The sequence below is a fragment of the Antechinus flavipes genome, chromosome 5 (genome assembly GCF_016432865.1).
Source record: "Antechinus flavipes isolate AdamAnt ecotype Samford, QLD, Australia chromosome 5, AdamAnt_v2, whole genome shotgun sequence".
Lineage (NCBI taxonomy): Eukaryota > Metazoa > Chordata > Mammalia > Dasyuromorphia > Dasyuridae > Antechinus > Antechinus flavipes.
In genome coordinates, this window is record NC_067402.1 from 230,476,221 (window position 1) to 230,488,031 (window position 11,811).

General features: G+C 31.8%; 1 protein-coding gene across 1 annotated transcript in view; it reads left to right on the forward strand.

Annotated features, from left to right (window-relative positions):
• The window catches only part of LOC127538719 (ankyrin repeat domain-containing protein 7-like), a 47,096-nt gene extending 36,497 nt beyond the window's left edge, over positions 1-10,599 (forward strand). Inside the window, exons 5-6 of the mRNA XM_051962472.1 lie at positions 5,200-5,337; positions 10,215-10,599. Of these exons, the coding sequence (XP_051818432.1) occupies positions 5,200-5,337; positions 10,215-10,332 (256 nt within the window). The 3' untranslated portion in view covers positions 10,333-10,599. The remainder of the gene's footprint in view (positions 1-5,199; positions 5,338-10,214) is intronic.
• Positions 10,600-11,811: the final 1,212 nt, after the last annotated feature.

An 11,811-nucleotide genomic window follows, 5' to 3' on the forward strand; every position in this document is an offset into this window, starting at 1 on the left:
TAAGGACCTACACCTGTTAGTTGGTCATAGATGATTGGAGTATTAATTCCACTTTGACAATAGTCAAATTGGGCTTGTATCCTACAGAGCTCACTATATTCAGAAAGCCACAATAAGTTTTGTCCAGGTTCTAAGCATGTCCTTATTATAGATTTCCAGTCCTTAGGGGTAAAGACTTCATAAGTCAAATTCTGTAATAACATCATAACATAAGATGATGTAGCCCCATAAGTAGTGCAAGCCTTTTTCAGGTCTTTGAGGATTTCTAGATCAAAAGGAGTGTTGTCTTCTACTTTCTTGACCTGAAGAGTTAAACTGTTGAATCACAGGATACATTTCTATTCTCAAATCAGCTGTATTCTGCCCTTCTTCTGTGACTTTAAGGAGTGCCTTTTTTGTAATCTAGTCATGGGAGGGAGTGATTGCTGGGAGGGAAGTGCTGGTGATATCACCGCCCCTCCCACTACTCCTCCTCCCTCTATTCTGGAAGGTGAAATTGATAGGGGCGTGTCAAGGACCTGCTCCAAAAAAGGACTTGAAGTTGCCTTGTGAGAGAAAGAATCACCATGCCCTTAAGGTGATATTGATATCTGTCCTTTGTCTTCCTTTTTTTCCTCACACTTCCTCATCTGGCTGTTCTTAAAACTTTTCTTTTCTTTTAATAACTTGCAGGATTCCTTAAGGCCAATTGTATTATGTTGTATATATAGAATGTTTACTTGGAAATGAATCAGGACCTTTATCATTGTAGTATTCACATAGTTGATCTATTAGTTTCCAATTATCTGCCCCTATATCTTCTTCCTATAAGAACCAAGGGGACATGCATTCTAATCTGCTCCCAAGTTACAAATAAGGCTTGTCCCTTGATCAACGTAAGTATGCTTTCTATAGCACCCCGTCGGGGTGGAGATGGGAGAGAATCTTTTCCTAATATCTGCCCCATTTCAGTTAGAAAAGGTTACTAGTTTAGCCCTTAACTAAGTAAGTTCCATGCTTTTCTATTAAAATACCTAACCCCAGGGACTTCTTCTGTAAAATTAGAGTCTTTGGCTCACATGTTGGGCACCAAATGTGAAGTCCAGGTTAGCTCTCTGTTGACCTCAGGATCAGCAAAAGTCCTTCGTTTTTAGGGGGAGAAGTAAAGGAGACAGACAAACCTCCACGAGGCTGGCCACCAACCTCCTCTCTCCCTCTAATCTTCCCCCAAAGTGACCCTGGCTTGTCTTACTCCACCCCCTAATCCCTCCTACAATTATCTATATACACCAAAAAATCAAGCCAGCACAGAATAGTGAAAAGGGCCATTTTCCAAGCATATGCTAATAGAATATTGTCCAATAGTTAATTAACCTTAAGTGCTTGATTGTCTGATTCCATGCGTCTGTTCAGAGTTTCAGCCCTTTACAATCTATATATTTTTTCCCTCTGTTTTGGCCCATTCATGGTTTAGGTATCAGCACCATACTTGTGTCACAAATTTTAATATAATTCATTTTTCTCCTATTTTTCCCAAATAGTTTCTATAGTATTTGAGTTATTTATTCTTTGAATATTTGGTAGAATTCACTTGAAATCCATCTGGCCCTGGAGATGTTTTCCTAAAAAGTTCATTGAAGCTTGTTCAAATGTTTTTTTTTTTCCTAAAGTGAGACTGTTTATTTTATTTTCCCTTGTGCTAATCTGGGCAATCTATATTTTTGTACATATTCATACATTTCACTTAGACTATCAGATTTATTGGGATACAATTAGAAAAAAATTGGCTCCTAATTATTACTTTAATTACCACTTCATTGGTAGTCATTTCATACTTTTCATTTTTTGATATTGGTAGTTTGATTTTCTTCTTTCCTTTATCTGATCAAATTGACCAAAGTTTACCTATTTTTTGGAGTTGTTTTTTTTTTCATAAAACCAGGTATTTGTGTTATTACTTCAATCTTTTTTCTTAATTTCTTTTTTGATTTTTAGAAATTTTAATTTGGTATTTAATTGAGAACAAAAATTTGTTCTTTTTCTAGCTTTTTAATTGCAAGGCCAATTTATTGACCTTCCTTTTCTTTATTTTGCTCATGTAAGCACCTAGAATTATAATATTTTCCCTAAGAACTGCTTTGGTTGTATCCCATGATGTCTCATATGATGTCTCATTTTTGCCATTCTCTTGGAATAAGTTCTTGATTGTTTCTATGATATGTTGTTTGAGCTCATTCTTTAGGATTAGATTATTTTTCAATAAATTTTTGAGTCTATTTTTCCATAGCCCTTTATTATATGTAATTTTAATTGCATCATGATCTGAAAAAGATACATTTACTCATTCTGCTTTTCTGCATTTGATTGTGATATTTTTATGCCCTAATCCATTTTTATGGAGGCACCATGTACCACTAAGAAAAGGGTCTATTCCTTTCTATCTCCATTCAATTTTCTCCAAAGGTCTATCATACCTAACTTTGCAAAATACTATTCACCTCCTTATCTACTTTTTTTATCTATTTTCTGATTACATTTATCTAGTTCTGATAGAAGGAGGTTAAGATGGTTTTGCTATCTGTTTCTTATTGCAACTCACTTAACTTTTCTAAGAATTTGCTTGTTTTGCCACAGTGCCTATATGGTTAATATTGATATTACTTCATTATTTGTGATACCCTTTATCAAGGTATAGTTTCTTTCCTTATCACTTTTAATTAGGTCTATTTTTGCTTCTGATTTATTTGAGATCAGAATTGCTACCCTGTTTTTATTTTTATTTTTTACTTCTGTTGAAGCATAATATATTCTGCTCCAGCCTGTATTTCTCTGCTTCAAATGTGTTTCTTGTAAATAACATATTGTAGAATTCTGTTTTTTAATCCACTTTGATATTCTGTTTTATAGGAGAGTTCATTCCATTCATATACACAGTTGTAATTACTAGCTCTGTATTTCCATCTTATGTATGGAAATACATCTTATTTCTCCCCTCTATGAACTTTTTTTCTCTTTCCATCTTGTCCCTCCTTAGTATTGTTTAACCCCCCTCTCTACCTGCCCTCCCTTTTATCAATCTTCCTCCTTTTTCTTACCCCTTTCTTCTAGTGTTTCTGTCTTCCCTTGTATCCAGCTCCTCCCTTTTCTTTCCCTTTTCTTTTCCTACTTTCTTAAAGGAAAGGATACATTTCTGTATCCAACTGATTGATTATATTATTTCCTCTTTGAACAAAACTGATGAGAGCAAAACTTTATACAATGCTCATCACCTTTCCCTCTTTCCCTCTATTGTAATAGGTCTTTTGTGCCTCTTCATGTGATCTAATTTTACCCATTTTACCTCCATTTCCCTTTTCTCCCAGTACAATACTTTTTACACTCCTTAATGTGTTTTTCTTTAATATCATGATATCAGATTCCATTCATAGCCACACTCTCAGTCCATGTGATACTCCCTCTGACTGTTCCAAAGAGTTCTCAGGAGTTACAGATATAATTTTTCCATCTAGGGAAGTTTAACCTTTAAATTATGGAAATAATATATAAATATATAGCATATATTGTTGTTTACCTAGCTATACTTTTCTTCACTCCTTTGTTTGAAGATCAAATTTTTTGTTTAATTCAGTTTTTTTTCAATTGAAATAATTGAAAGTCTCTTACTTCATTAAAGATCCATCTCCTCCCCTGAAAGATAATGCTTATTCTTACTGAACTGTTAATTCTTGATTGTAATCCCAGGTCTTTTGCCTTCTGGCATATGATATTCCAGATCATCTCATTCTTTATTGTAGAAGCTGCCAGATATAAGATAATCCTGACTATTGCTCCTCAATCATCTGGCACTTTGTTTTTGTTGTTTTGGGGGTTTTTTCTGGCAGTTTTTGCAGCATTTTTCCTTTAAAATTATAGTTTTGGAATTTGCAACAAAGTTCCTTGGGGTTTTCTTTATAGGATCTCTTTCTGGAGGTGATTGATGGATCCTTTCAAGGACTATTTCCCCTTCTAGTTCAGGGCAGTGTTTCTTAATCTCTTGAAGAAGACTGTCCAGACTTTTTTTTTTTTTTTTTGGTCATAGTCTTCAAATAGACTAAACACAAAGAGTACCTGTGTCAAAACCAAAGTTTAGTTGCACAGAAAGCTTGGCTCAACACCCCCTTTACTCCAGGAGCAGAACTGAACCTTACAAGGCACAAAAAAGATGGGAAAATAGAAGGAAAGAAAATGAGCAAGAAACAAAACAGAATCTTAAGCATAGAAAGCTACTCTGTTGACAGAAATACTAAAACATCAACTCAAATGAGGGCAAAATGTCCACAGAGGAAATTTCAAAGAGTGATGTGAATCAGTCTCAAGCCCAAAGAAGCTTCTTGGAAATTCTCATAAAATATTTTAAAAATCAAATAAAAGAGGTAAAGTAAAAATGAATTCCCAAAATGGGAAGTATGTAAGAGAGTCAACAGTCTAAAAAAAGAAAAAAAATTGAAGAAAATCTTTAGAAAAGACAATAGGGCAAATGGAGAAAAAAAGATCCACTAAAGAAAGCACCTTAAAAAGTAGAATTAATCAAATAAAAAAGGATAAACTACACATTAAAAACTAACATGGGACAAATGGAAGGTAATGACTCTATGCAACATCATGAATTTAGTCAAACAAATGAAAAAGAATGAAAAAAATGGAAGAAAATGTAAAATATTTCACTGGAAAAACAGCCAACTTGGAAAATAGATCTAGGAAAGACAGTGTTTTAAGACATAAGATAGTTTGTTCTGGTTTAGCTTTAGACAATCGAGGGCATTATAATGGGGCATTGGAGTAGAAATTTAGAGTGAATTATCAAGATTATTTTTAATTTATTTCCAAAGAGCTTACACTTTACTTTGAAGATCAGTAAATCAGTTGAAAGTTCTTATCCTTTTTTGTCGCAATTGACATTACAAGCTCTCCTTTTGTCTATTATATAGATTTAAATTTGACAATTTCTGCTAAAATTGAAAGGGGGTAAAAAAAAACTATCTTTCTATCTGGTTTTCATTGCCATTTCTAATGCTGTGTATGAACAATAAAATTACTTCGATCTATCATTTTGTGTACATGTTCAACAGACTCTACTAAAGAATATGAGATTTCCATTTATTGAATTATATCCAGAAAAAAAATTGATTAAATGTGCCTTTAAAAATTTTTTCAAAATGAATTATTCTTTTTTTATTCTAGAACATCCCTTATGATTGCTATCAGTATGGAATCAATGGGCATAGTCAATCTTCTTTTTCAAAATAATGTTGATCCCACATGTGAAGATGAAGATGGATGGACAGCTGAGAAGTATGCTAAGCATTTTCGTTATCCTCTGTAAGTGCTAACATAATTCTTAACTTATACAGTTGCATCTAAAATAATTTTTCCTCCATAAAATTGAGCTTTATAGTTGCACAATATAATATAGTAACTGTTCGGCATACTTCAGCTCTGAGAACTGCCACATGCTTCAGCATAGTCTCATGCAAACGGGGAACCACTATAGAGGACAGACTTCGACGTGTTTCATACTTCTTAATACCCTTAAGTATGCAAGTATTTGCAATTGGGCAAGTGGCAAAGTTACCCAAGTTAAGTAAGACATAAAAGGAGAGTATACAAGATAGTCTCATAATCTGAGAGAAGAATTTTCAAAATGTAATACTGATAATAGCTGCCATTTTTGTAATTTTGTAAGGTTTTTCTATATTTAAAATATTGAAGGTTTTTCAATATTTTAAATATATTTTAGTCTTTAATCTTCACAAAAGTTACATAACTTAATAATAATAATAATGTAGATTTAAAGCAGCATTAGTTTTTGTTTGTTTTAACCTCTTGCTAATGATAATGAAACCTAAAGTTAATTTTAGGGGAAATCACATTATGTCTTAGATGGCTTCACATGTGTGCTAACTAAAAAGAATCATAAATTAGATTAGAATTCACAAAGAGGCAATTTGGTACAAGGGGAAGGGTGCTCAAAGACCTAGGGAGAGATCATGCCTTTTAATGTACATGTGACTTGGGCCAACTGTAACTTTTCTGGGATTCAGTTACTCAATAAAGAGATTACAATTAATGACATATGCACCTTTTTAGCTCTAAACCTACAATTCTATAATACTGTGACTCTGAAGACAAGTGTATTACATCTAGATTGATTAGTTTTGCTCTACAGATTTTTATAAAACAAAAAGAAATCAGTGATAATCTGATTAAGATTTGAGATATACAAAGACTTGTTGCATATAATTTTTATCTTGATTGTTTTAGATTTATTATGTTTTATATTTTATTTTAGACATATTTATCACTCTCTAATTGATGAACAAAAACTACAGAAGGAACTTTATCAGCCTTGTTCACTCCAAATTAGCTGTTCAGAAAAGACTTCTGGTACTCGATTTGGTTTGGGTGGATCTGCCTTGGACAAAGAAGGTAGAACTGACAAACCCAAATAAACAGTTAATTAAAAAATAATGAAGAGCAGTCTTAAAATTCATGTTTTCTATTTCTTCTATTCCCATTCAAAAGGATAGGAACTGGTTAATTTTGGGTAAATTACTTAATTACTCTCCTAGATCTTCTACCCTAAAACTGCAAAAACACTGTCAAGACCTTCTGTGTTATTATCTGTTTTATCAAAAAAAATTTTTTTTAGATAGGCTGCAATATCAGTTTTCTGATTTCTATATTATTCTAAATATGTTTAACCAAATCATATGAAAACTTTTAATACTTTAAAAACATATTTATTAATATTGTTTGCTTCTTATTCTCTAATATGGGGAAAATAAATAACACATATTATTTGTGATCAAATATATATATGCACATATATACAAATAGATATATGTGTCATGAATGTATATATAGAGAGACAGACAGACGGACAGACAGATAGACAGAGACAGAGACAGAAAGAGGGAGAAAGAGAGAACAAAGAACAGAAGAATAAATTCATTGATTTTCAGAACTCTATGGAATTTTTTGGAACATTTATCCAACCTTTGGAAATGCATTTTAAATGTTTTTAAAATTTTACAATGTTCATAAAGCTTTCCCTAAACACAAACTAATGAGAATAAAAAAGTCATGGCAATTAGGGAGACCAAACCACAGGAGAATATTTGAAAGATAATGCCTATGTTCCTACATTTTACCTCCAACATGACGTTCAGAAGACTTTGCAACTTCCTGACTTACATAGTTAAACTTTAGAAGAGAGAATTTTCTGATTTAGCTTCTAACATTTTATCTTGCTAGCTGGGCCATTTGAAATCTTAATGACATAGACTTGTAATAATAAATTTATCTCACATTTATGAAATTTTTAAAAAATCAATTTATCCATTACCTTGTGAGAAATGTAGTGCAGCTATTTTGATGATTCCTACTTAATGCTAATGAAAGCAGAAAGTTAGGTGACTTGCACAGAAAGGAGTAATTATGTACTTTTAACTACTGGCTATTATACTATATATTAGAAAAAGATGAGTCTTGTGAACATTTCCTTAATTAAGAAATGAGAAACCACAATGGCAGAAAAAGCTACTTTAATTTTAAGAATATCTTTCTTTTGCAGAAAAATGTCTTTTTCCAATAAAATATTCTTAATTACTATTGCCAGTCAGGTCAAAACTGATCCTCCCTTTTCCTTGTTTTATTAATTTGTAAAATAGAATATGTGTAATTACATACATAAAATTGTTTTGACAAGCATTTAAGGGGGAAAACTTTTTGAAGTTCTATTCTTCAATAAAGTAGCATTATATTTTTATTATGTTAACTACATATTAAAATTATAACAGTTTTTTTTAAATCCCCAATCCAATTTTAATAAAAATAATTATAATACTCTCATTAACAATGGGATGTTGGGGAAGTTTATCAAGAAGAAAATGTTGTATTCTATAATAATTAAATATAAGTACAGTTGAAGAATATGGCTTATCAGCGATGGAAATGGTCATAAATTGTGTTCAAGGAAGATATCAGAATATTGACAATGATTATTTGAATATGCAGCAACTAAAAATGCAAAGCAAAATCCTACTTTATGTATAAATGTATTAGTGTTAAAAGGTTAAATGATTAAAAGAACTAGGGATAAAAATAAGATTTACTTTAAAATATATTTGTTTTCCCTAAAATATTCATCTTCTCCCATAAGACATTTCTGATTTAGCTTCTAACATTTTATCTTGCTAGCTGAGCCATTTGAAATCTTAATTACATAGACTTGTAATAATAAATTCATTTCACATTTATAAGATTTTTTTCAAATCAATTTATTCATTATCTTGTGAGAAATATAGTGCAGGTATTTTGATGATTCCTTTATTGCACCATATTTCCTGTTGATCAAAAGATTGATAAAATTAATTATTTGATTGGTAAGCCATTGATAATGGCATTGCTTAACCCTTCATTACACTCAAAACCCTCAGTTCTTTTGAACATTAGGAGTGACTGATCTATCACCATAAACCTCAAATCTTCAGTTTGATTATTATTGCTTGGAGTAATAAGAAGAGGACCTTTTTTCCCCTTTGAGTTTTACTAATAGAGAACCCTTTGCATAAAAGTTTTTGTATAAATTATATTTTCAAAGAGAACCAGACTCTTGTAATGAAGAATGAGTGTGCTGGAGGCCTGCTCCTGGAGCCTGATAGTCCTTTTTATATCCCTGGAATCAACATTTTGCTTTTTTATCATTAATTTTTGCATTCTTTTGTAGACTTTAATTGTGAATAACCCCAATTTTGTCATAAACCCAAAATTTGAGTTTTATGAGTTTTCTGGTACTTGGACAAATTATGACATAGGGGGGAGAGGTGTTGAGTAGTTATTTCTAATGGTTACTTTGATATTTTAATTCAGGGTTATGGTGGAAAAGCCTTGATTTATCCATAAAATTGGATTCCAAAAGTCCTTTTTCTTTGCTTTCTGAAAATTAATGCTTTATTTGCTTTTTGCACAATCATAATTTTAATTGTGTAATTTCCTCTTGCTGAACAAGTCATAATTGATGATAATATTTATGAGCCACTGAATGACAAATGCCAACAAGCAAAAAAAATATCCTTTTCAACTGAGATAATGCTGTAGTGTAGATAAATAGGGCAGGTAGGATCACTTGACATTCCTCAGCTACAATGTTCTCTTTAAAATAATGGGGTCGGAGTAAAGAGCATCATGAAAAGTGACATGTTTCAGCACATGGTTCAGATAGTTTAAAAAATGAACAAAATGTATCCAGTTTTAGTTAATTCTTAATTCTTTTGTATTTTATCTTTTCTGGTTGATAATAGTAACTCACATTCAAATAGTGTTTTAACATTTTCAATTGTTTTCCTCATGTTACTTTTATCCTTGGTTATAACTTTTGAAATTTATCCTTTAGGGGAACTGTCTAGAAAATTTATTGGCTTTTTAAAATGATTAGAATACAGACTTAAATGAAAAATGATTACAATACAGACTTAAAAACTAGCAATTGGAAATTTCAAGAAGTAATTCAGTCTTAGCAAAGCATATGTATTGGTTTGTTTGTTTGGTTTAGTTTGGTTGTTTTAAGAGACATCATTTTGCAATGGGAAAAATACTAGCTTTGGAGTTAGGAAGTCCTGCAATTCCTTATCATTTAATCATTTATCATTTAAATATCATTTAATCTCTGAACTCTGTATAATAAAGAAATTCAATTGGACGATTTCTAAATCTTCTAGCTTTAAATTATATGATTCTATGAAATTATTCTTTAATTTGATAGGTGCTGATTGTTTATTTTGTAATAGTTAACATTTTAAAGTTTAATACTTATGTGTACTTAAAACAGAATCATTAAAAAAAAGAATTATGGGAATTTTAACAACTCTCTTTTCTGCCCAAATTAAGTGGAGAACTGTGCAGTTTTTCAGTGAAAATGAAAAACCTGCAAAATTATTTTTGGCTATTCAAGGCAATTCAAAGGAATATTATTTATCATCAAAGTTCTTGAGCCAATGTGACAGTTATTAACTTGTTTGGTTAAACTGATTTTATCTATTCTAAATAATAGTAAACATCAAAAAGTAATTTATATCCATAATAATGTTATATAATTTTTATTAAATGTAGTTTTAATGTAAAATGCATCTTATTTTATTTTTTCATAATTGGTCATTTATGCACATTTAATCTATATTGGATTACTTCCTATCTAGGGGAGGCAGGAAGGGAGAGGGAGGAAGAAAAGATCTCCCTGATGAAATGACTGAGATCACACCCCATCCCCCTCAGATCAGCTCAGTGTGGGCTGCCTTCAGTACTCTCACTGTCTAAGTGCTGCCACTGCCTACCTTCAATCTGCACCTGATCTAACTGTCCCCACCTGCAAGCAAAAACAGACCTTTTCTGGTGAATTTCAAGGATATCTTCTGTTGGTAATTATTTGTGGGTTTTTTTCAGTCAAGCACTAATTCCAAGGCCTTGTTATGAAATAAAATATTCTGAGAGCAAAGACAGAGATCTTCGCCAAGAGCTGTCCAATTCTCATTTTAACATTGTAACAACTTTGTCTTCTTAAAAGCTGTAGGCAAATAAAAACAATCAGAATATCACTTGTCTTGAAGTCCATTCATTATTTGCAATTTTTGCTCTTAATAGATAAAGCATAGTTTAATCAAGGCAAGAGCTATAAATAAGAACAAGAATTCCAAGTCCATGAGAAATATTGAATGGTGCTGAGTTGAAAACTGGTTTCTTCAAACTTGATACTATTCTGTCTTGGAGAAAATAAACTTCTTTAATTTTTCTGGCTCCACTATAAGTCAGTGATAACGCTGTCCATTCAGGATAATATATAGCACAACAACTTGTGAGACATGACTTAACTCAGGCCCCAAATACCAACAACTTTGGTCCATCTGGAGTGGCCAATCTTGGGCTTTCACTTATCATTGTGGTTTATCAAAATTTACATACAGGGCTTTGGAAGTTTAGCTTTTCTATACAGGAACTAGACTATAATCCCAACTTCAGAAATAATTCTATATTTAACTGTAGTCTGATTTCCTGAAAACTTTTTTTAATAAAAATCAGGTATGAACCAGGAATGCTAATAAAATAATTATAGAATTATCAAGACTGCAATCCAATAATTATCAATATTAGATACTTTAATCAGCTAATATTCAATTTTTGAAATGCTGTTAATTAGTTGAGTACACTTCACCTTCACCAAATACAAGACAATTGGGCACCAAGTAGGATTTTCTTTCTGATTTTCATTCTCACTGTCGCTCTGTGTCTGATGTTTTTCTTTTTCAGTTTCTGTCTCTCCTTCCTCCTCATAAAAACTATTCTCTTGACAGCAGCTCACACTTTATGGTGTAATTATAATCACCCTTGGCATAAGTTCTTGCCTTTATTACTTCTAGGCCCTTAAAATATTCATAATATAAGTATGTGCTAAAAGAAAGAAAAACACAAGAAAGTCAAAAGGAAATCTAGCTAGTTGAATTTATGCTAGATTCTCTATATGGGAAGTCTCCACCAACTTTACAAAAGTCCTCTATAGAGAATCCCTGAAATATTTATAATTTTCAGAATCATCTTCATCCTAGCTAGCATTTAGATAGTACCTACTACAAACCACACCTTTTGCTAAAAACTTTATGAATATCATCTCACTTTATGCTCACAACAACCTGGGACATTTTACAGAAAAGGAAACTGAGGAAAACAGAAGTTGAGTGACTTGTCCAGGATTACACAGCTGGTAAGTATCTCAAGTTGGGCTTGAATTAAAGTCTTCCTCAT